Source organism: Haliotis rubra, unplaced genomic scaffold, assembly GCF_003918875.1.
Source record: "Haliotis rubra isolate DU_JTF1 unplaced genomic scaffold, ASM391887v1 Scf773, whole genome shotgun sequence".
Classification (NCBI taxonomy): Eukaryota; Metazoa; Mollusca; class Gastropoda; order Lepetellida; family Haliotidae; genus Haliotis; species Haliotis rubra.
The window spans coordinates 393,497-420,501 of record NW_025767494.1 but is presented as its reverse complement, the minus strand read 5'-3'; the positions used below and the strand labels follow the sequence as shown (position 1 = coordinate 420,501).

The 27,005-nt window shown below is 38.7% G+C and overlaps 1 protein-coding gene across 2 annotated transcripts in view; it reads right to left on the bottom strand.

The window, feature by feature from the left end:
* Positions 1-17,087: 17,087 nt before the first annotated feature.
* The window catches only part of LOC124260753, a 35,795-nt gene continuing 25,877 nt past the window's right edge, over positions 17,088-27,005 (bottom strand). For both annotated transcript variants that reach the window (XM_046695066.1, XM_046695065.1), the window contains exons 3-5: positions 19,067-19,148; positions 17,668-17,829; positions 17,088-17,255 (exon numbers count right to left, since the gene is read on the bottom strand). In XM_046695066.1, the coding sequence (XP_046551022.1) occupies positions 17,173-17,255; positions 17,668-17,829; positions 19,067-19,148 (327 nt within the window). In that variant the 3' untranslated portion in view covers positions 17,088-17,172. The remainder of the gene's footprint in view (positions 17,256-17,667; positions 17,830-19,066; positions 19,149-27,005) is intronic.

Sequence of the window (27,005 nt, the reverse complement as noted above, 5' to 3'; positions counted from 1 at the left end):
GATGCTGATGATCGTGTTAACTGTGATTTTTCATATTGCTGCTTTTCTGACCAGGCTAGATATGATAAACCAATCCCAAGAAGCAGGATTCAGAATTTCACTGCTGGAGATCTTAAGGTCAACAATCAGACTAAAGACAGGAAACTGAAGAACTTCAGTGTTCTTGTTATCTGATTGGCTGACTTTTATACCTTGCCTCTTCTAGTCAAATTGATCTCGCTGAAGTATTCCGGTTCCCTCTAACACCTTTTCCACTTTTACTTGGTCAAATGGATGGTTCAACGAACAAGACTGACAAGTCCAAACCGACGAGATTTTTTAAAGAAAAAGGTAAAAGACATACAGTTCCCAGATAACATTGACGTGGGTGTAATTGATGGAATGTTCGTCATCCAGTTTCTTACAAACCTTCCTTCAAGATATGAATACATGTACATTGCCAAGTTCGTCCGACAGATCCTCTGCATACATGGAACCCGAGTGGAATTTGTGTGTGCTACTTCTGCAAGTTCATCAATAAAGTACACTGAGCGAAGAAAGCGTGGAGCTACAGAAGTCAAAGCAGTCAGTGATCCGGGTCAGAACCGGCCTTCCAACTTTACAAATGTATTGAATTTTGCAAGTTTTAAATCATCCTTCTTTTAGGCTCCACAACACTTTACTTACTCTTGAGGATACACGTTGTGTGTTTACCGCTAATCAGGGAACAGTTGTGAGGACTGTTGTTCCTCATCTTCAATGACGTGCAGAGGCAGACACAAGAATCATTTTTCATATCTACAATATCTGCCAACATTTGAAGAAAGAACACATACCAATCCGATCCTCACATACTGATATATTTGTACTCTTGATTCCCCACATCCAAAGACTTGATGGAGTTTAAATCTGGAAGGACACAGCAGCAACAATTCAAGAAGATACATAAACATGCCAAGATCATTTGGAAAGGACTGTCTGACGCCATGCCTCATTTCATGCATTTACTGGACGTGACTATACCTCGGCTTCAGTTAGAAAGGGGAAAGTGTGCCCACTGCAGCATCTGGAATCCGCAACTTCTGTTGCATTTCAGGTTGCGTTTAAATGTCAAGGAAACACCGAGGAGTTACCTTGACAAGTTGCTTCAGGATGTGAAAAGTTTTTATGTGAATTGTATACATAACCAAGCCTTTTAAGATTTGATGATGTGCACTATAGTTTGTTCTAAAAAGTGTATGCTCCAGCAACAGGCCTTGGTCCTTTAGACAAAATCAAAGGAACAGATGCTGCTGTCTTTCTTCCTTGTCGAATATCATTAGTTCAGAAGATCAAGAGAACCAATTATGATTAAAGTATGTGGAAGAATGCCCAACTCTGTGATCAAATTAAGTTCAAGCCAGAAGGAAATGGATGGAAGTTGGAGGATGGAACTTTTCATCTTGTATGGTATGAGTGTATTTTTAGTTATACTCCACCTTTAGCAAACTTCCAGCAATTATATCACGGCGATGGACACCGGTAATATTCTTCACACACTGTACCCATATGTGGAATTGAACTCAGGTCTTCGAGCAAACACTTGGACCACTAGCCCATCCCTCCACCCCTTTATGGTATGAGTCACCACAGGTATCTACATGCGTCACAAGACAAATGAGTAGCACATTTCCAGACCCTGAGGAATCAGATGAGGGTGAAACTGGAGAAGATGACACTGACTCCATACTTACGATGAGTATGACCTGTGATGGGGTAGCCCGTACATTCAGACAGAAATACAAAAATATGAATGTGAGAAGTCAGAATCAACTTCTTTTATTACTATTACAGGCTATAGTCACAATTGTGCGCTCGACTCTGCTTTTAGCAGAGATTTCTTATGGATGTCAAAAGGGTTTTGTGACTTCTATTCTGCTTCTAAAGTCTAGAGAAATGTTGGTGATTTATTACACTTTAAAAAAGCTTTCTAACTACGTGTTTGTAGGCTGAGTTATCCCCCTTGAGTGTAGAATTACCCTTACTTTTTCTTAGATCAAACACATATCTTGTGTGTCATATGCATTTGATTGATATATATGTATTCCTTGCACATGTTTACATATTTATAAGCCTTAAGTACCGTATTATACTACATTTCCGTTTCATTACATTGAACTTCAGGTTGTAGAATGACAAACAATCATACATCTAGGAAGAAAAACAATTTGTAATTGTTCTACTTACTACTCAGTTAAACATTTTAAGTTGTGAAATTGCACATTCATTGTTCGTCTTCACATGGCAACCACTTTGGGTCAAATACTGACTCAGAGTATTTGTAGTTGGGAAGTGTCATTTGAAATAATGCAGCAGTTTACCTGAAAAACATGCTGAGGCATCGCTTCAGCGACCCCTAGTGGGCTAAAGCCACAGATTTATAAGACAAAATTATTTGGATTCGTGGGGCAATTTTACATCAGAATACACGTTCAACCCTTTTGGCCTCTCTCGGTACAAAAATCACCCCGGGCTCTTGGACAAATATAGTCGCCTCGTAAGACAACCGAGGACACCACACATACATGGAACCACGATATTGTTGCAAAACACCAGCTTGACTACACTGCGGACTTTTGTCACACAGATGCCATCACCAGAAAGGGTAGCACCTCTTGTGGTGTTGTGCTTGTAATTAAACACAAAGGTTACTATACTTTTAAAGAATAATTATTGATTTAATGATATAAAGTGAAACAGACAACATGGTCTACAAGATGAAGTGCAGCTAACCATTTAGACAGGAGAGGGGGACGTCGAAAACAGCTGGATCCGTGATGCCTGTTTTATATCCGTTAAAGTATAGATTCCTACCTGGAGCTGAATAAATTATAATAAAGTAATTATGATCCATGTCGTTTGGAACATGTTTTATAGAAACACAACAAGATACTCGATTTTGATTGGTCATTCAGAGGTTTCTGAAACTTATCACTAACATCTTTCGAAATTCGTGGTGTGGTGTTTGCACTACAACAGTGGCTAATGTTTATTAGCCATCTATTGGTAACCTCGCTCGAAATTTTCCCTGCCGTAATGTTTCATCCCATCGAGACCGAATCCTGGACTTCGTAAGACATGCAAGAATCAAAATTGAATATCAAATGGCTCTATTTTGACTCCTTCATACATTTTACCGTCGAGCTAGGCGATAGCGACCCCCTGGTTTTGCGCCCAACTAGATCTTTGTAAAGTATCTACTCACGACCATCTGCCTGGTTGAAGATTCCCAAGTAGGTTAAGACACAGTCGGCCTCGGTGACGCCCATGGTCAGGTTGATAGAGCCGATAGTTATCAACCAGTTGTCGGATTTCAACCTGCTTCCCTCAGTGCCGATATAGCTTGAGCCAAGGTGTGTACTGTCGTCTACATAGAAGGAGACCATTGACATGTGTCAGTTTCAAATGAGAGAAAAGAAGATAGTCATTCTGATGAGATCCTGCTTGTGTTTTTCAGCAGAACAATTGACTTTGTATGTGTGTAATGGTTGCCTGATGTAGGAGCTCTTCAGGAACACCTGGTATCAGAACTATCTGATAGTGATTTATTAACACAATGTCATCCTCTTAATACTTTCGATAAGATGCAACGACTATGTTATTGTCTGATAATTCTAGTGACTGTGGAAACTTTATGGCTATCATCCAGTTGTTGGATTCCATCCCGCTTGCTTTAGTGCCAATATAGCCGTCTACACAGAATTGGACCATTGAGTGAGTGAGTGAGTTGGGTTTAACGCCGCTCTTAGCAATATTCCAGCAATATCACGGCGGGGGACACCAGGAATGGGCTTCACACAATGGGACTATTGATATGCTATAGTAACTGTATACATATGGTAGGGTTGGGTATTTCGCATCTTGTAAAAGTATTTTAGTAGCATGTAGACTGAGAGGAAAAACGAAAGTTATGTAGATAGGGTCTTGTACAATTCCCAATTATTTTGATCTGAACGATTGACTTGCTTTGTGATGGATGCTGGACGTAGGATAAAATACATTTACGTTTATTGGAATCCCTAGTATCAGAGCTACATGATATAATAATGATATAATCACAGTCTACATCAGTCTAGACAAAGACTGTGATCCTGAAATAGACATGTGTATGACACAGGGCAAGGGGTTGGGTACGAAAGGTTCACCTTTTTTCGAACACCTGATTTTATCACTATTTCACCACAAGAATAATTTATATAAATTTCTTAAACTAAGAGCACGTTTGACAATTGATTCACATACTCGGAATGCAGTTTGGCAGAAGCACGTCATTTGGGACGTCCTTGGTACATGTTCCATCTGCCAAGATTGTGTAGCGTTCATTCTGTTGAAGCAAAATATATTTTGAACAGTCAGGTATTGACACTTAGTTGTTCACAACATGCAACGCGCATGTAACACTGAGACTATACCTCAATGAACGGTATGTAACACATAGAAGCAATACCCAATACGTGTATCACCTGTACGTTACACGTAGAACCGAAGTCTATAACCTGTATGTAACGCCTAGAACCAAAGTCTGTTACCTGCTTGTAAAACGTAGAACCAAAGTCTATGACCTGTATGTAACACGTAGGACCATATCTCAATTACCTGCAACGAGTAGAACCACACCTCAGCTACCTGTATGAAACACACAGACCCACACCTCAATTACCTGTATATAACACGTAGAACCATACCTCAATTACCTGTATGTAGTAAGTCCAAACATACCTCATTTACAGCGAACTGTAGAATTGGTGACTATTTCCAATGTACAAATATACTAGGCATCATTAATAAAGGGTCAAATGATACATAGCACATATAAAGAAATGTTTCTTAGAAATAATAGAACTAAGAGTGTCATCATAATGTTTAATGTGTGGACAAACATCAGTTGTATAGACTATCCCCCCAAAATGAAAATGACATTCATTAAGCACTCAATCATTTAATATCTTGTGTACCCTCCTCGCGCGTCCAAGACAGGTGCACCTTGTTCTCATGCTCCTTATCAAGTTCATTAAGAAACCTTGCGGAATCGCATTCCATTCCTCTACTAGAGAGCTCAACTGTGTGGAGTCCTGGGAGATCCACTGTTGCTGGGTGACCAACTTCATCCCAGGCATGCTCAATTGGGTTGAGGTCTGGAGAGCATGCTGGCCACTCCATCCGCTCTACACCCTGCTGCCCAAGGAATTCCGTAACAATCTTGGCCCTATGAGGCCAAGCGTTGTCGTCTTGCGGTTAAGAGGGTCGACCATAAAAGCCATGCATAGCATGCACTTATGGTACTACTGTCGGAGCCAGAATGTCGTCCCGATAACGCTGTCCGGTAAGATTACCGTCGACCACGTACAGTGGAGTACGTCCAGTAGAAATCGGTTGTGCGTGGCCACAGCTGGATCTGTGATTTGCTCTCTATTGCGACGATAAATACTCTGCCGGTCATCATGGAAGGACAAATTGAATCTGCTTTCATCTGTGAAGAGCACACGAGACCATTGACGTTGATTCCAGCGGCCATGATGTCAACTCCTTCTCAAACGCGTCTGCCTGTGATGTGGTGTTAGTGGTGGACGAACTGCAGGTCGCCTACAGTGGAGTCCGGCTGCCCTTAAACGTCGACGAATGGTGCTCCTGGATATCCTTACATTGGTAACATTGAAATGTTCTGTCTGAAGATCTGCTGCGTTAAGGAATCTGTTACGTAACGCAGTGTTACTCATGTGCCTATCATTTCGGACTGCTGTGACTCTGGAGCGACCTGGTCGACGTGCATATTCCACGGTCCCATTGGCATGGAATCTCTGCCACAGTCTACCACATGTGTCGACTCACATGAAAGCAGACAGCAACCTGCCGGTGAGTTTGACCAGATTCCAAAAGTCTTGCTCTAACCCTTGTTTGTTGGTAAATTACACATGTTATTTGTCATCATTCACTTGATGGTCAGTTAATTTATTTATAACAGGTATAATTAGTGATAACACCACTCAGATTACCCGACAAAGGTTTCAATTTGGCATTTCTTGTGTCTGGAGTAAATACTCATTATAAATTGAGGTCTGATGTGGCAAGTGTATTACATCTTATGTAATATGCGCATGGAAGTGCAGTAAGAAGAATTATAAGCTGAGTTACAAAACAAACATCGATCAAAGGATTAATCGATAACACGCTGATTGATTAATTGTTTTTATCCTGCACAGCGGATTTGTCAAATGGTAGTGTTTATGTATGTAGATTTACAATCTATACTGAATACAGCCTGTCGTAAAGTGCCTGTGTAAAAACAACGCCCTTCCTTCAATTATTAACGGTTGAGGGAAATTCTTTTGATTTTGTCAACCACATAGTGAAAATTTCATTAAATCAAACACATTCTGTGAATATAACATATGTAAATATATTTCGCCAACGCCCAAGATAACACAGTCTCGATTTTCCGACGATAAAGATTCCATTGGACAAGACAGCGCTGAAAATATTATGTAAACAGAACACTGATAATCGGTAATGACACCAAAAGATAAGGGTAAACACATTCTTTCTATTGGCCCAGGGCCTAGATTTTCGAAGCTCTCTTAGCGCTAAGATAGTCGTAAGTGTCATACATTAACTTACGAGTACTTAGCACTAAGAGAGCTTCGAAAATCTAGGCCCTGGTTTGGGCGTCGACCATTTTGGCTGACCTTTGTTCTTCAGGTAGGTGTGGAGGTGGACACATTGACCACTTGTAACAAGTTGACCAAAACTACGTCCCTTGAAAATTGAAAATCCTTTGCAAAAATATCGATGTATGTCCAACAGGTTCCTCATCACAAGCATGCCATTGTAATAATTCGTTCAATCGGAGCAGCTCCCACTTCACGTATCCGACTTCAACATGGACGCCAAGTCCATTAAGTGCATATTTTGCAATATCGGTATAGGTTTTCAAGATCCAAAGGTCGGGGCCACCCAATGTCTGTCTGTCTGTCTCTCTCTCTCTCTCTCTCTCTCTCTCTATATATATATATATATATATATATTACGCATAACGGTAATAGCTATGTCGTCATGCGTATGACGTTACAGTTAGTGACAACAGCGGGAGACGTAAAACTAACTTTTGTCACTAGCTGTAACATATACATACGATGACAAAGCATGTGTTAATGCATCTCTATGAAATAATGATGATACCAGGTTTTTGCGAAAAGGTGAGCGCATCCTGCCCCAGCAAGAGGGTATGGCACTCTTTGAAATCTTGGTGACAGGATAATATTGGTTATTTAAGGTATCAATTGCCAATTGTTAGGAACATGTTGTCTTTGTTTGACAGAGAAGAGTTTGTTTCTAGTTTCGCCAAATGTTCCGAAGCAATATTAAGAAGAACTCCACTCAATACTCTGCACTGTCGGGATGCGATGTCGGGATCGGCATCATTACTCTAGCCCCAGTCCCCCTAGCCCCCTGTTGTTACAAACCACTAATTTGTACCTATACCCATTCGCCTGGCTATTCCGTTAGCTGTACTCACTCTCTTTCCTCAGGATCGAACGTAAGACAAAAGAGAAACGTCATCTTGCCTTTAAGGTATGATTATCAAAGTATCACAACAAAACGGGCAACATACGCCTCTATTTTACTAGGTTTTATAGCACAACATAATTTCTATAAAATCATTTGCCCTGTCAAATATGTCCAAACAAAACCATACAGGGATGAGGTTCGTCTTAATCATCTGATCATGACTTCAAGTCATGAATATCCAAATGGTTCTTGTTAGAATTATGTGGTCAACGTCTCAAGCCATCATTACAAAAGTTCTACTATACAAGCTTAGAAACGCCATATTTCATGCAGGTAATTGATCTAATAGGAGAAGTTGGTCCATCTATCCCACTGAAAGACACTCAGAGAAACACTGATTATTGGCATTTGAAGTCCATGTTTAGACACATAATATTGTTGGAAACCATCCCCAAGTTTGATAGATTCGACTAACGGGATCGGGTGGTCAGGCTTGCATACTTGGTTGACACGTGTCATTGTATCCCAATTGCTCAGATCGATGATCATGCTGCTGATCACTGGATTGTCAGGTCCAGACTCCATTATTGACAGACCACCGTCATATAGCTGGAATATTGCTGAGGGCGGCATACACATGTAAGACTAAACCCACTCATCCACGGGAAAACATCAGTTTGACCACACTCTGGACTTTCAGACGCGCAGCAAGCCAATTCTTTCGTGTAAGCACGATAGGTTGCAAAGCTTTATATCTAGATAGATTAGAGGGCTTGCCCAACTTTCATTTTATTTATGAGACTTGAAGTGTTATCGTTTGACGTTTAATGATTCAGCTTCAAAGTGTTTTGAAAACATAAGGCGGAGAACTTTAGTAGTTTACCATTAATTGTAGTTAATATGATTCATAGAGGGATTACCATTTTTAATTTGATTGTACGTATGTTTGGCAAGAATTAGAAAAAAATATATTTTAGCAAACATGCGTAAGCCCAGGGTTTTATTATAATGGTAGCCACGCCCTTGACTTTTGTTGCACAGAAACCATCACTGGAAAGGGTAGCGCCTCTTGTGGTGTTGTGATTATATTTGAAAACAAATCTTGCCATAAATGAGGGATTTTGCAACTTTTATTGAGTCAATAGTGAGATACACAACACCAGGGATAACAGTTGAAGTGTTGCTGCCCATTTTAACAGGAGAGGGGCACGTTGAAAGCCGCTGGATCGGTGATGCCTGTTTTATATCCGTTAATGTATAGTTCTTTATCTTGAGCTGAAAAGAAAATACCTTTAAATCCCTGTTTTTTGGAATATAATATAGAACACAACAAAAATATTCTATACCGTACTATAGATTTTGAAGATACTTGATTTTGATTGGTTATTCAGAGATTTTAAAACCTCATAAACCAACACTTATCAGTGGATAATATATCGCGGTAATTATTGCGGTAATTCACAGCGACGTTGTTTACCTTCAATTCCAAATTATTCTGAGTACTATTAAGTCTATAGGCACCCTTGCTCTACCTTAACAACACAATTTGTTTAATACCTCCAGAAATCATCATCATCTATGGGTTTTCATCCGTACGTGATGGTAGGAAATTCTGAAAATTCATCGATGGGTTTCATACCTAAGAGATGGCGTGAAAGTCAGAACCTTTCCTCTTGGACGATGCATGTAAACATTAAAATCTTATATCAAACAGGCTCGATTTTCGCTCCTTCATATCAGGTGAGTGTGGTCAAACAGTCTCGTGCTGACCTTTAATCACCCAGACAGGTAATATGATCCCCATGTGTCTGTACGCAAGCCGTTTAGGAAACTTCACTTGCCTCAGACACGTGTAAACCCAATATATACTCTCCCAAAAAGAAACGCATATAGGAATTTCAACTGTATTTGTATGTTTATTTTGAAACATCTTGTAGGCTTTTTGAGACGTTGAGACTGGCCAGCTTCAAGCAAACCAATGGCATATGATGGTTGGCTTCACTTAGACGTGGCATTTTGCGTTCGTCAACAATATTCCAAATACAGTGAATAATCGACAGACAGCGATCAACATTTTATACCCATCACTGAGACTATCTGATCCCCAACTTTCACGTGCATTGCATGTGAATTGTGTATTCTGTGACACTACACGCCGAAATTGAAAATCATGCTGTTAAATAGGGGTATTTTACGGATGGTGCGTTTTGTTGTGCTGTTTCAAAACATAAACACCATAGGACTCATAAACAGAGCAAAACCTTTTGTAAAATGAATCACGTTTTAATTCATTGCTACATGAAATTGCTATTTTTATGATGCGTTTCCTTTTTGGAAGAGTATATTACATAACGACGTCTACCATGTACCGATCATTGTATAGTTTCTACTCACAACTTGCTGCCTGGTTGAAGATTCCCAGGAATGTTAAGATACAATCGCTGCTGGAGACGCCCATGATTAGATTGACAGAGCCGATAGGTATCAACCAGTTGTCGGATTTCATCCCGCTACCCTCAGTAGCAATATAGCTTGAGCCAAGGTCTATACTGTCGTCAATGTTCATCATTTATTGAACTCATGACAATAATCTTTTCAACGTTACAAATGTGTTTTACAATACATCAGTTCATGTGTAAACAGTACCTTTAAACAGTATGGAAAGTTCTGCAAAATTATTTTAGAACAGTTGACTTAAGTAAAGGGCTACATTTACACTAGTGAGTCTAAACTCTTGATGGGGAGTACACTCGATACCATGCAATCGACTGTGTTGTTGTCGGGTAATTCTAGTGACTATGGGAAGGTTTTGCTGCGTTTACTTTTAATTGGGTGGTGACAGGTACACGAGATCACTCTGCATATAAACTTAAGTCAACTAACATCATGGTCTTATTTGATGAGTTATATCAGATGTATCGAAACATATAATCCCAGCCTTATCCCTGAAGGAAAAGAGCACAGAAGTCCACCTAAGAATATTTAAATGAGTTAATGTTTTAAATGAGTATCTGTTTTGTTACCAAGCAATGAAAAAATGAATTAATTTAAGCAACAAAATTTTATGTTATATTTAGATCTGTTTGTTAGATGACAACAGCATACACACATGCACCTTTAGAACAAATTGAAAACGTGAAACAGTTTAAACAAGCGGGCATCAAGATGGACGATATCTGAAGGTTTATCACACTAAATTTTCAGAGGACTTAGACGATTAAAATCTAATTTTACTGTAAAACTTCAAAGTTTAAAATGCAGAAGAAATTACGGAAGACTTGTGTGTGGTATCTAGCTCGAGATTATTCACATACGAACAACACCCCATAACACAGCGACATTGCGATAATAGAGGATATGACAATCATCTGTAGAAATTTCATAAACAAAGAGCAATTGTGACGTAGACACGTATTTGGGATGCAGTCTGGCAGGAGGACGTCAGTTGGGACGCTTTTGGTGCATGCTCCATCTGCAGTGATTGTGTAGGTTTCATTCTGCAAATTCAGAATCATGTATATCAAACAGTTTTGCAAGTATTTGAATCATGTTGGGCCCAAACCCAAAATCTGATTTTGTATAACCAGTGAAATGTAGGCACCTTGTTTGGTGATAGCTGACTGTATGGTGTACCTCGATGGTGAAGTTAATATTTAGCGTCACAACGGCAATATTTCAGCTATATCGTAACGATTTAATTTATATCAATACTATAATCTATAAATTTAGAACGTAAAAACCTGTCATCGAGGGACAGTAAATGTGCTAGAGTGTCACAGCTCTTAATTTAAAACTAGTACCTATCATAAAAATAAATCCATATAGTGAGTGAGTGAGTTAATATTTAACGTCACATCCGCAGTATCTCAACCATATCGTGACGAAAGCAATTCATACAATAAAGATGAAAACCTTTTAAAGAGTAAAACCTGTCGACGATGGACAGTAAAATACTAGATTATCACATATATAAAACTACAATGTAAAACTAAAACTATAATGTAAAACTAAAACTAAAACGTAAAACTAAAACTATAATGTAAAACTAAAACATTTTCAGTAAAGAAGACAATACAATATAAAACACGGTTTATGGATTGCCAGCAACTGAAGGTAGGTCACGGTACTAGGGACCATGGGGACTTACAGTACATTTGCTTCCTGCATGGGCCCTAGCTGGAGGAAAAAGCCACTCACAATGAGGATACAACCACTCACAATGAGGATACAGCCACTCACAATGAAGATACAACCTCTTACAATGAGGATATAACCACTCACAATGAGGATACAGTCACTCACAATGAGGATACAACCACTCACAATGAGGATACAACCTCTCACAATGAGGATACAACCACTCACAATGAGGATACAACCTTCTACAATGAGGATATAACCACTAACAATGAGGATACAGCCTCTTACAATGAGGATATAACCACTCACAATGAGGATACAGCCACTCACAATGAGGATACAACCACTCACAATGAGGATACAACCTCTCACAATGAGGATACAACCACTCACAATGAGGATACAACCTCTCACAATGAGGATACAGCCACTCACAATGAGGTTACAACCTCTCACAATGAGGATACAGCCTCTTACAATGAGGATATAACCACTAACAATGAGGATACAGCCTCTTACAATGAGGATATAACCACTAACAATGAGGATACAACCTCTTACAATGAGGATATAACCACTCACAATGAGGATACAGCCGCTCACAATGAGGATACAACCTCTCACAATGAGGATACAGCCACTCACAATGAGGATACAACCTCTCACAATGAGGATACAGCCTCTTACAATGAGGATATAACCACTAACAATGAGGATACAGCCTCTTACAATGAGGATATAACCACTAACAATGAGGATACAGCCTCTTACAATGAGGATACAACCACTCACAATGATGATACAACCTCTCACAATGAGGATAGGGCCACTAACAATGAGGATACAGCCACTCACAATGGGGATACAACCACTCACTATGACGATACAACCACTCAAAATGAGGATACAGACACTCACAATGAGGATACAGCCACTCACAATGAGGATACAGCCACTCACAATGAGGATACAGCCACTCACAATGAGGATACAACCACTCACAATGAGGATACAGCCACTCACAATGAGGATACAACCACTCACAATGAGGATACAACCACTCACAATGAGGATACAGCCACTCACAATGAGGATACAGCCACTCACAGTGAGGATACAACCTCTCACAATGAGGATACAACCACTCACAATGAGGAATTTAACAACTCACAATGAGGATAAAACCTCTCACAATGAGGATACAGCCACTCACAATCAGGATACAAACACTCACAATGAGGATACAGCCACTCTAAATGAGAATACAGCCACTCACAATAAGGAAACAACCACTCACAATGAGGATACAACCACTCACAATGAGGATACAGCCACTCACAATGAGGATACAGCCAATCACAATGGGGATACTGCCACTCACAATGAGGATACAAACACTCACTCACAATGAGGATACAGCCACTCACAATGAGGATACAGCCACTCACAATGAGGATACAAACACTCACAATGAGGATACAGCCACTCACAATGAGGATACAGCCACTCACAATAAGGATACAGCTACTCACAATGAGGATACAACCACTCACAATGAGGATACAGCCACTCACAATGAGGATACAGCCAATCACAATGGGGATACTGCCACTCACAATGAGGATACAGCCACTCACAATGAGGATACAGCCACTCACAATGAGGATACAACCACTCACAATGAGGATACAGCCACTCACAATGAGGATACAGCCACTACAGCCATTCACAATGAGGATACAGCCACTCACAATGAGGAATTTAACCACTCACAATGAGGATACAGCCACTCACAATGAGGAATTTAACCACTCACAATGAGGAAAAAACCACTCACAATTAGGATACAACCGTTCACAATCAGGATACAGCCACTCACAATGAGGATACAGCCACTCACAATAAGGATACAGCTACTCACAATGAGGATACAACCACTCACAATGAGGATACAGACACTCACAATGAGGAAACAACCACTGACAATGAGGATACAGCCATTCACAATGAGGATACAACCTCTCACAATCAGGATACAGCTACTCACAATGAGGATACAACCACTCACAATGAGGATACAGACACTCACAATGAGGAAACAACCACTCACAATGAGGATACAGCCACTCGCAATGAGGATACAGCCACTCACAATGAGGAAACAACCACTCACAATGAGGATACAGCCACTCACAATGAGGATACAAACACTCAAAATGAGGATACAGCCATTCACAATGAGGATACAACCACTCACAATCAGGATACAGCCACTCACAATGGCGAACAGCCACTCACAATGAGGATACAACCATTCACAATCTCAGCTGCTCAATTGAACTAACAATATTAAAATATTTATCTATTTACAACTATTCATCAAAATTTATTTCTTTAAAAAATTCGGTAATTGAATTATAATTAACATTGAAAAGATCCTTCACTGTTTTGACATTGAAATATTTATCACTTGTGATGGAACAATCCATACAGTCAAGCAGGCCATGCTGGACCGTGATTCTTTCATCACAAGGGATACAAAATGGAGGATCCTCACCTTATTTGAATAGGTATTCATGAGTATATCTAGCATGGCCAATACGACATCGTCGCATAATGACCTCCTCAAATTCAGACTGACAGCCAAAGTAGGTGTAACAATATAGGGTTTTATTTCATGTAATTTATTTATACCTTGGGTGCCCAAATTCTTTTGCATCAGATCACGGATATAAAGATAGCTTTATAATCAGAGCGTGTAATAGGAAGTGGTGTCACAGATTTGTTGAGTGCTGACTTAGCAGCAAGATCGGCCATTGTGTTCCCAGAAATGCCAGTGCGGCTGGGTAACCAACAAAAGACCACGTCATATTGGCCAGTAGCAAGATCATTATATAATTCAATAATTTCAATTAAAAGTGGATGTTTGTCAGAAAGATTCTTAATGGCCTGAAGGCACGAAAGACAGTCTGAAAAGATTGTATATTGCTTGTATTTGAGGTGTCTTTGAATATATTTTAAGGCTTAATCAATGTAGATAACAGTACAATATGAAACACGGGGCATAGATCACCAGCAACTGAAGGCTGATCACCATACTAAGATTTAGCTGGATTTACATAAACCCTTCAGCCATTGGCGATTGTTATCAAAATTAGCCATATATCACAATAACACACATTCTACGATTAAAATCATGTGGTATGGAAAAGACTTGGGACTTACATACCTTCTCAGGGGGACAATAATTTACGCTTCTTCAAAACCCTTTGAAGGGTACCTCAATGGACTACGGGTACCTGAATGTTTGATTACCTTGACAGACTGTGGTCATTTGACTAGATTACACATCTATGGCCTTCAGTTGCATTATTGCACAATGCAATCAACCAGACTGAACCGTACTCAACAGGGATAACCACACCACAATGAAGAGTAATTACAAGGTCTTTTAGTCTGAATACCAATATCCAAATGAGCAGCAATTAACAGCAATTCATCAAACAGCAGTTACCGGGTGGAACCATACGTCAGTTACGATAATTTAACACGCAGAACCACGCCTCAATTACCCGTATTTGACAGGCTGAACCATAACTCAATAACCTGTATATAACACGTAGAACCATACCTCAATTACCTCTATGTAACACGGAGAATTATACCTCAATTACTTGAATGTAACACGTAGAACCATACCTCAATTACCTGTATGTAACACGTAGAACCATACCTCAATTACCTGTATGTAACACGTAGAACCATACCTCAATTACTTGTATGTAACACGTAGAACCATACCTCAATTACTTGTATGTAACACATAGAACCATACCTCAATTACCTGTAGTTTACACATAGAACCATACCTTAATTACCTGTAGGTAACACGTAGAACCATAACTCAATTACCTGTATGTAACACGTAGAACCACAACTCAATTACCTGTATGTAACACGTAGAACCATAACTCAACCCAACCTAAATCAACAAGGAGAATCATACTTCAGTGAACTAGTAAGTAGCCTGATAAACCATACTCGAATGAACTTTACACAACAAGGCGAGGTATGTTTCGATGGGGCCAAATACAGTAAAATATGGCGCTCAAGAGAATGATCCTTTCATTGCGAAATGACTACACCTGTGATGTGTTCCAACAATAATTTTGTGTGTGTGTGCGTGCGTGTGTTCGTGCGTGCTTGCGTGCTTCAGTGAGTGAGTGAGTGCGTTTAACCATACCTGAATAAAGTACTGAGAGTGGAACATATAAGAGAGCACTATGAAATTTAGACTCTGTCGGTGACAATTTCCATTGTACAAATGAATGGTGCTACCTTTTATACGATGTGACAATTCTGGTTGACTTCTGAACTGATCCATCCACAGAGTACTGGATGGCAGTAGCTCTGTTGTTCCAGTCGTAATAGAAGTCAGCTTTGATCGAAAATGAAAAAAAGAAGACGAGTGACTGTTCATGTTAATATCCAACGTGGGGAGGAAGATTTTCAGTTTGAACAATTCATTTTTTCTTGATCTGAAAATACAAAAAAAAATATCAATAAATATAAAGTACAAAACCTTTTCCACTTTCGTAAGGAATTTCTGCTAAAAGAAAAGTCTATTGTACAATTCTGACTATATCATAAGCATGTGCTTGTTGGAGGCAGTATTACAGCTGTAAATATTCCAGTCTTTACCAGTCAATCCAGTGATTGATACTATGAACTTTCACGACGTCAACTTATGATCAAGAGTCGTCTGACTCTCTTTGAAATTTTGGTGAAAAGAGCATATTCAACATAAGAGGGAAGTTACTCTTGGAAAGTTGAAATCATCCCTTTTTCAAACTGCCTTGTGGAGAGTTTTTGTCATTCTGAATCTTTTTGCATAGATATAAATATGACACAGTTGTCCCCTTAATTTCAAGTTTGATCATGCTGCAAAGCAGGATCTATATTGTGGAACAAACAAACTTCAACATTACAAGTTCTGAATTGAAAACCCTTCAAAAGAACATACGGCTAATATAAGCGCCTTTGAGCAGTTTTCTGGATTAGGAGCTATAGAAATGCCAAACATATTATTATTTGTTTTCATAGCACAAATAGCTGCCCTTCATTACTGTTGGTAAAAACCGATTCTGACTATGACCTGTTCATGACATGACCGATTGTTCCAATGTTTAGCATCATAAGCAACCTCCGACCATTGCTTTTGAGCTATTAAGTCGTCCTGTGAGACAGGCGAAGACAGCACACACACATACATGCAACGATATTGTTGTAAAACACCAGTTTGACCACACTGAACTTTAGACATGTAGAAGACATTGTAAACGTTTGTTCCACAGATGTCATCACTAGAAAAGGTAGCGCCTCTTATGGTGTTGTCCTGGTAATGGAAAACAGAACTTGCCATACTCCAAAGAATATTTATTGATTTAATGACAAGTCAAGTGAAACAGACAACAATCGGATCTACAAGTTCAAGTGCAGCGTCACATTTTAACAGTTGAGGGGGACGCCGAAAGCATCTGGGTCCGTGGTGCCTGTTTTATATCCGTTGAAGTATAGTTTCGTATCTGGAGCTGAGGAAAAACAGAATGTTTCAAAGTAATTCCAATCCATGTTGAGCGGAACATGATTTAAAGCAGAACAACAGGATATTCGATTTTGATTGGTCACTCCGAGTTTTCCTAAAACTTAAAACTGGCACAAATCGAATCTCATGCCTTGGTGGCTGCATTACCATAGTGGCTAATATATATTGCAGTCTATTGCAAATCTATTGGTAAACTCGCTACACAGCCCTCCGAAATAACAGCAAGGCAATATTTCATTACTTTATCGAAATCTGAACATCAAACTGGCTCGATTTTGACTGCTTCATACCAGTTGATTGTACTCACACTGTCTCATAGTGACCTTTTACCGTCGAGTCAGGTGATAGAGGCCCCCTGTTTCTGCACCCAAGTCGGTCTTTGTAAAGGATCTACTCACGACTCGCTCCCAGGTTGAAGGTCCCCAAGAAGGTTAAGACACAGTCTGGGTCGGTGACGCCCACGGTCAGGTTGATAGAGCCGATAGTTATCAACCAGTTGTCGGATTTCATCTCGCTTCCCTCAGTACCAATATAGCTTGAGCCAAGGTCTGTACTGCCGTCTACACAGAAAGAGACCATTGACATGTGTCAGTTTAAAATGAAAGAAAAGACGATAGTCATGCTGATGAGGCCCTGCTTGTGTTTTTCAGCAGAACAATTGCCTTTGTATGTGTGTAATGGTTGCCTGATGTAGGAGCTCTTCAGGAACACCTGGTATCAGAACTATTTGATAGTGATCCATAAACACATTGTCATCCCCTTAATACTTTCGATACCATGCAATCGACTTTGTTATTGTCGGATAATTCTAGTGACTATGGAAACCAGTTATGGTTATCATCCAGGTGCCGGGTTTCATTTAGTTTGCTTCAGTGTCAGTATAGCTTGAGCCATGGAGCGTACTGCTGTCTACACAAAAGGAGACCACTGAAATGTTACTGTAACTACACACACATGATCTGTTAGGTTTGGGTATTTCGCCTCTTGTAAAAGCATTTTAGTTGTGAGTAGGTTGTCTACACGGAAGGAGACCATTGAAGTTTTAGTTGTGTGTCAGTTTCAAATGAGAGAAAAAACGACAGTTATTTAGATGAAGTCTTGTACAATTCCCAATTATTGTGATCTGCTCTTTCAGCTGAATGATTGTCTTGCCTTTGCATGTGTTACATGGATGCTAGACGTGGGATAGAATGCGTTTACCTTTTCAGGAACCTCTGGTATCAGAACTATCTAATATAATCATAAGGACATAATAATCGTCTACATCATTTCGTAAGCAAAGAGTGTTATTCTGACCTAGACATATGTTTGACATAGGACAGGAGTGAGGTAGGAAAGGCTGGGAACATGAAGTTAGAAACGGATTGGGGATTGGGGATTCGAATCCCGAATCTGAATATTTTTTCCATATTCGGGATTCAAAACTCAGATTTTAGGTTCATATATCGGAAACTGTAGTTAGGTTGTTTATGTTTTTAAGTTACCCAGGTATACAACGCGCACCTAGTACATTAGAATGGGGATGTAATATAAGAGTTCAAATACCGAATGCCCAGTGTCGCATGTGCAAAAATACCGAATCTGAATCAAATTCAGATTCTGGATTCGAATCCCGAATGTGAAAAACATATTCAGATTCGGGATTCGAATCCCAATCTAAACCCGAATCCGTTTCTAACTTCATGTTGCTGGAAAGGCTCACCTCTTCGCGAACACCTAGTTTTATCACTATTTGACCACAGGAATCATTTATATAAATTACATACACAAAGAGCACTGTTGACAAGAGTCACTTACCTGGGATGCAGAATGGCAGGAGGACGTCATTTGGGGCGTCTTTTGTACATGTTCCATCGGCCAATATGGTGTAGCGTTCGTTCTGCAAAAACAAAACCAAATATTTTAAACAATCCTGAAGGTATTGGAATTGTGTTGTACACAAAACCACAGTGAATCAGATTTGTTGTAACAATTGACAAATGGGGCCCTGGTTGGGCGATACCTGACAGCATGGTACCTCGATGGACTGAAGGTACCTGGATGGTTGATAACCTAAATAGGGCAGGACACAAACCTGATATTCCTTCAAAAACCATTTGTTATCTGAGAGAGGTATACACAATCTATACATAAAATGAAAGCTTGTGATGTGAGCATTAAGAAAAAAATGATGTGGTGAAATTTTTGTGGACATTTTCTTATAAAAACGTTTTTATGTCAAACCAATAAAGTCTGTAGAGAAACTCTGCCGTAAAATGAGTCATCATGAAAACAGTACTACCAGTACTTCCTGCAGTCTGCTGAGACCACTTCCTGTCCTAGCAGTGTTGACATTTGGAACTTGGCAGCTTGTTAGGTCTTTTTCCAAAGACAAATCTTCAGATTTTTTCAATATCATTGTTGAGGTAAGTTGTTTTCTAATTGTGTACATTTCCACAGAACCTTATGTTTCAATGATAGAAATGACAGAAGATTACCTGTGGGTAAGTTTTGCACTAATCTTGTTTGAAATGCATTTCAAATAGGTAATTTGTTATTGTACCTGATATTCTACGGTATTTGCATGGCATTTTACATGTTTAAAGTCAACTGTTTCATTGACAGATTTCAAGATAACTAACTCTAAAATTTTAACTGATGAAACTCCTTCAGAGGCCATTTTAAGGATGAAAATATTCATCAAATCCTATTCAGAGAATCTTATGCTTTATCTCTCTATTATTGGTCCAATTATATTTCAGATATTATAAAAATTATGATTTTATGAGGTTTTTGATGAATCTTTTTTAAAGAAGTTTTGAAAACATGTACAGATAATATCCTGAAACCCTGAGAGGGCCACCCTGTATAAAATGCCTTGTCAGTGTAAACATGTGACCTAAGCTGGTTCCCGGCTCCCTTTGCGCGCGCTAACGTTCGACAAAGCTAGGAGCCGGTATAGGCTGCCATTTAAAACGCTCTGCTCGTTTATTTGACGTCACATCCGGATTGGTCAATCTGGATTCCGTCGCGATGAAAGATCTTGGAATCATAAGACTTGAAAAGTGAACGTTGTGCGAGAATTGCACTTACGTGGTCCTGGATCTGCGTATGGCTATAAAATTACATAGAAATGTAAAATATTAAATTTCCTATCCGTTGGTATTAAATATATGTGCACCTACCTCGGCGGTTTGAGAAATAAACACTGTTATATGTTGTCCAAATCTTTGTTATGCGTTAAAAAGCAGTAAATATCTCCGCTTTTGATTGTGTATTGATGAAAGCACTGTGCTACGAATTTTTTTAATTTGGCATCGTTACGGAAAGTGTGAGCAGAAGAAAATACAGCCCTGATATCTGAACGACATAAGTATATATGAAATGGGTGTGCGTGCTTATGCATAACGGTATACGCTCAATCTTAAAATGACTCGCAATAAATGTCGAAAAAAGGATTTTTGTTCTATGACGTCAAACGACGACAGAGGGCAATACACGTATAAAGATAAGGGGTCATAACTCCGACATGCTTAACACTAGGTCAATGTAACTCTGAATACTTGGAGAGGAATTTTTGTGGATATTGACGCTATAGTTTTCGTTATGGTTTGTTCACCATGAACCAAACTATACAAGTACAAAGTTCCACAATGTGAGCGGATATGTTTTGATAGTTGCACAATTCATAAGAAAAAAGATGACAAAGTACTACATGAGAAAGCACGTAATAGCGATTTGGATGGCCCTATCTGATACATAATTTAGTTCTTAGATTCCCATATTCCCCTGTTGGTGTAGATGTATTTTGACTAATTTTGCAATATTATTAATAGAATACTAGCCATATCTTCAAATGTAATGAAATTACTGAAAATAATACAACCACTGGATGCGAGTATTTTGTGACGCAGTTTCATAGGATCTGAAAAGTGAACGTTGCATTGGATCTACGGTCCTCCGACTATAACATTATGTTCAGATGTAGAATACATTTAGATCTGCTGACACTTGTCTAAAAAGTCATTTTCCGCCTTACTACTGATTTTGTGCCAGTGTTGGCACACCTACCCACTCTAAGACACACATACCTTTCTAACGCCATCCGCGAGGAAAGTTTAGAATATTTGCAATACGAGATTTGAATTTGTATGCGTGCCTCGACCGATGTCCACATGTATAAATTACCGGCATATTTGTGTCGTTCATACATCAGAGATGATTTTATTCGCTCACAGTTTTCTGACAAGCTTATAATAAAATCTTTGTCGCATAGGGAAATTTGGGTGTGCATTTAAAAGCGACGGTCCCGTTCACGCAAATAAAACGAATATTTACGTTTACTATTATTTCTCGTGAATATTCATATCAAATATGTACAATAACAGAAAGTAAGATTTTTGAAAAGAAGTTTCCAGAAAATATGAACAATTTATATTTTCAAAGGTCTTTCAAGCGCCTGCATAACCGATTTTTGAAAACGATGCAAAATGTGTTTTGACGTCTTCCGACGAAGGACAGCGCGGTCGTCTAAAAATAGCAACCAATGGAAAATGACATAACATTGTCAATGTTGGCTTTTCGTAGGCCTTCTCAGCCATCGTCTCTTTGGCCTGTACCGGCTCGTATATTGCGATATGCGGACGGGGCCTAGCTTAGTATGTGACCTAAACATGTTAGCAATATTTCCCTACAACTTAATATTACCCGATTGTGACCCTCAACTAAAAACACACACAAATTTTAGCAATAAATATGTTTTGGAAGTGATTTTTAAGGAAGATATGTTGATTATAAAAATGTAAAAATGATAAAATTTCTTTCTTAACGTATATAATTTCCCCAAACATAATTTTTTTTTCATATGTATGATTGTTTCACCAAAAATATAAACACTACCTTATAATTTGACAGGACAATTTCGTCAAAAAATATTTATTAGATTTAATTATATTTATAAACATAGATATAATTCATTGTAATGCATGCTGTCAAAAAATATTTTCACTAAAATACTATTGGAATTTTATTTGAATTTTTTAAAAAAAATATAACAAAAACAGTGATTGCAAAGGTTTTCAAAACTGCGCATTAGATTTCTTTATTTGTTAAACTTTTACCTTTAATAGTTTCACATATATTCTTTTAATTATTAATATCTAGATTTTTAAAATACAATGTACATATTTTTTTAAAATTGCGATCATTTTCATGTAGCATCATAATGAAAGCTTGTATTTTTAAAAAAAGACATTTCCCTTTGTGAAATAGTTTTTCTCTTGTTTTTATTGATACATTACGAATTAAATTAATTTAGTGATTAAACTTAAACTTATACAGATACATAAGTGCCCAATTCTGTCAAGATAGGTCAAGTCCAAAATTGAAGATTTTCATGTACCTTTTAGGTATGTATGTATTTCACAGTAGTTATGCATTCAGTCACTTGTTCAGTGATGAGATCCTAACTATTTTTATATAATGAATTTTAAACATAAAGAAATCCTCTTATTTTGTTGTGTCAAAATGAAATTTTGTGTTTAAAGAAGGGCATTTCTCGTTTCAGAAATGTTGCCTCCTGAAACAATGATATATATATTTTAAATCTTTGAAGATTTCATGTTTTAATTTTTTTTCATTCAGGTATATTTCTGAAAAACTTAAGCAATGTGGCCGAAAGCCAGTGAAGTTAGGACAAGTCCAAAAAAGATCACTCTCTCATGAGCCTTTTAGATATATATATATATATATACATATAGTATCACAGAAGTTACGCATAAATTGACATATTTATTGATAAAATCCTACCTTTATTTGTAAGACAGATTTATTTTAAATGTTGCTCTTAACCCAAATCATAATGACCTTTCATGTTTAAAAAGGAATTCTCTTTATGAGTGAGTTTAGATTTACACCACTTTTTAGCAACATTTCAGCCAGCAATATCACAGCGGCGGCGGACACCTGAAATGGACTTCACACATTCTACCCCCACCACCCACTCTCTTTATGAAAATATGTTCTACTGTTAATAAATGTAAGAAGATTTAAGGATGAAGCTTTCCTTATTTCAAGGTTAACTTCAAAGAGAAATGGACTTTAAAGGGACCAAGTCCAAAAAGAGTAAACATTCATCCGCCGAGTACTGCTTCATAATTAGTGCTGCTCAACAAATTTATCACCTGGAGAAATTACAATCACTGCCCAATTGAGCCAAGACGATGTTTTACCAGACTTGTGCAATTGTTTGGTAAATGATCTTTGTGGTCAGGATTTGCTTTATCATAGATGTTTCTTAGTGAAGATGGGACTGTTCGACTAGTGCATTTGCGCGCAGAAATGGTTTTTAGAAGACCATTATGTCCCGATAGATTGTCATGATGATATCACAATGGCCAAGGTTCTCGCACACTGCCCATGGGATCGAGTTCCTACATTACTTTCAATGACGATGGATCAAGGCGGAAGAGATCAAATGCCGATTTGACAGGACAAATAAGAAGAAATTGTACAGAATGTTTACACTTTGCCAGACTTTGACAAAAAGACACTGTCACATTTGCAGGATACAATGGCAATATTGGTAGAGTATGAAACCTGCCATTCCCTCCGCGTTTGATAGTGTTGCTGACAGTTATATGCGCAAAATATGAGAGCAGAATACATGTCATAGATATGATTCGACCAATTATGACAATCGAGAGCTCCACCTAAGTCGTTCCCGAAGAGCTGTGACCTCCCAACACCGGCAAGAAGAAGTATCAAGTGTCATCAGGCAGACAGATTCCACAGTGGAACAAGTTTGCTTGGTGTATCTGAGGAACATGTCATGCAGTTAACAACGTTTGTTTTACCAAAGTCCAAGTTGCTACAATGTCAACAGAACAACAAGGAGGATTGTATCTCTCAGGAGAGATATGAAGATGGAATGGTGACCAAGTTGATCCCTCCCACTGGAGATGCTTGCATTGATGAACACGAATGTTCTCAAGGAAGAAGTTGATACATGCTCTTCTAACGCCATGTACTGCAATGGGTGGTTTTGAAGAGGCATATCCAAGGAAGTATCATCATTAAGTCCCTAATACAGATGTTCTCATACTATATATCTGCTATTGTCCACAAATGGAGCATGTCCGTGAAAACTGGAGTGTCTTCCGAAGTCACGGACAAGCATCGGTTCATGTCCATAACATCTACCCATCTTCTTGGATCATCAATGTCATTTGCTTTGCCAGGATTTCATGCCTTTTACTGGCTGAGATACGTCATCAGCATTTCATTTCATGTTGGCAAGAAGACCAGTCTACAAGGCTAACTGATGAAAGACAAAGATCTGTTTTCAAGTCATCAAGTCTTATCTTCAGGGAAACCTTGATGCAGCAGTGGAGGTCTGCAGGCAATCTAACGTCAGCCTTGTATGACCCCAGGAAGAAGGTTGCTAAATCCACGTCACTCTTTGAATGACATGAGATTTCAACCCATGTCGACTAAGAGACATTGAACTTGCCAAACTTCCCCTCATTTTGCCTGGCCTAGGGTGAATGGATTGCTCAACCACACATTGTTTGAACATCAAACTGTTTCGGAAGTTCTTGACTGCCTTGTTTGCACTCTGCTGCAAAGTCCCCATGCTCCTCAGTGTGGTGCATTTTGTAGACAGAAAGCAATCTGCCTTATGTTGAACTGTGTCCTTGCAAGCAAGGACAGGGCGGACAGAATTGCACTAACCCCATGAATGATCTTGGTAGAAGATAACCAGTGACAATGAAGAATGACCTGTGTAATAATCTATAAATCTATTTGATGTAGTAACACTGAAGATTGTAAAGAGAATAAGAACTCTTTGAACTTAGTAAGAAAGCAAGCTTAGACTTTGATCTGATATGTAACTAAATCTGATCTGATGTATCCTCTAAACCTGAAATTGGACAGGAGTCCAGTATGGAATGCCTAGTCCAGTATAATTGATTTGAAATTCATATTTTGAGCTTATTCCTTTTCCAAGTTGTTAGTTATTACAATAACCAATAAGACATACTACGGCAGGAAACAAACCCATTTTTGGGGTGATTTGATCAAATTGAGAGGTATACATGATCTATATATCAAATTAAAGCTGAAGACCTATAGAATAATATTAGACATGATGTGGAAATATTCGCGTGGACACTTTCTGGTAAAACCGGATTTTGGGTCAAAAACACTAAAAATCATAATTTTCCAAATATCCTTATTAATTTTCTAACTATTGACCCCATTCAAACAAATTCACCATCAAATGAAAGGTTGCTCTCTGTACAATAGAAAAATAATAGTAATTGCAATATTTAGACATACAATTTTCATTGCATGATTGAAAATTTGGGTAAAAATGTAATTTACGGTCCTCCTTTTGTCAGGTATGATACAGTAGAAGAATAATAAATCTAATTGGTATAATTTCAAAATTACCTTTTAATCACTCATCACTATCATCATTACATGTAAAGATACATTAATATCTCTAAAATAGAACATTGTTAAAGATACTGAAATATAAGTGATATGTGTTAGGAACCAACAATCCTTCAAACTAGATTCACTTGCTGTTCTTTTTGTAAAGCAATAGTATGTCTTGTGTTAAAGGTTATTGTAATAACTAACAACTTGGAAAAAGGAATATGATTATTACACAGGTCATTCTTCATTGTCACTGGTTATCTTCACCAAGATCATTCATGGTGTTAGTGCAATTCTGTCCACGCTTGCAAGGACACAGTTCAATACAGATTGCTCTGTCTACAAATGCACCACACCGAGGAGCATGGGGACTTGCAGCAGGTGCAAACAAGGCAGTCAAGAACTTCCGAAGCAGTTTGATGTTCAAACAATGTGGGGTTGAGCAATCCATTCACCCTAGTCCAGGCAAAATCTTCAAGGTTACCAAACTCTGGTTTACCACAATGAGAACTTGTCCAGATGCTAGTTTGCGGCATCACACGCTTAACGCGCTGTCGAAAGCTGTCTTCGCATGAGGGAAGTTTGGCAAGCTCAATGTCTGTTGAAATCTCATGTCATTCAAAGAGTGACGTGGTTTAACCTTCTTCCTGGGGTCATACAAGGCTGACGTTAGATTGCCTGCAGACCTCCACTGCTGCATCAAGGTTTCCTGAAGATAAGACTTGATGACTTGAAAACAGATCTTTGTCTTTCATCTTTGTCTTTGTCTTCTTGCCAACATGAAAATAATGCTGATGACGTATCTCAGCCAGTAAAGGCATGGATTCCTGGCAAAGCAAATGACATTGATGATCCAAGAAGATCCGTGACTTCAGAAGACACTCCAGTTTTCACGGACATGCTCCATTTTACAACTGGACAATAGCAGATATATAGTATGAGAACATCTGTATCAGGGGACTTGATGATGATACTTCCTTGGGTATGCCTCTCTTCAAACTCACCATTGCAGTACATGGCGTTGAAGAGCATGCATGTATCAACTTCTTCTTGAGAACATTCAAGTGCATCAATGCAAGCATCACCAGTGGGAGGGATCAACTTGGTCACCATTCCATCTTCATATCTTCCTGAGAGATACAATCCTCCTTGTTGTTCTGTTGACATTGTAGCAACTTGGACTTTGGTACACAAAACGTTGTTAACTGTGACATGTTCTCAGATACACCAAGAAACTTGTTCCACTGTGGAATCTGTCTGCCTGATGACACTTGATACTTCTTGCCGGTGTTGAGGTCGGCCCTTCGTGAACGTT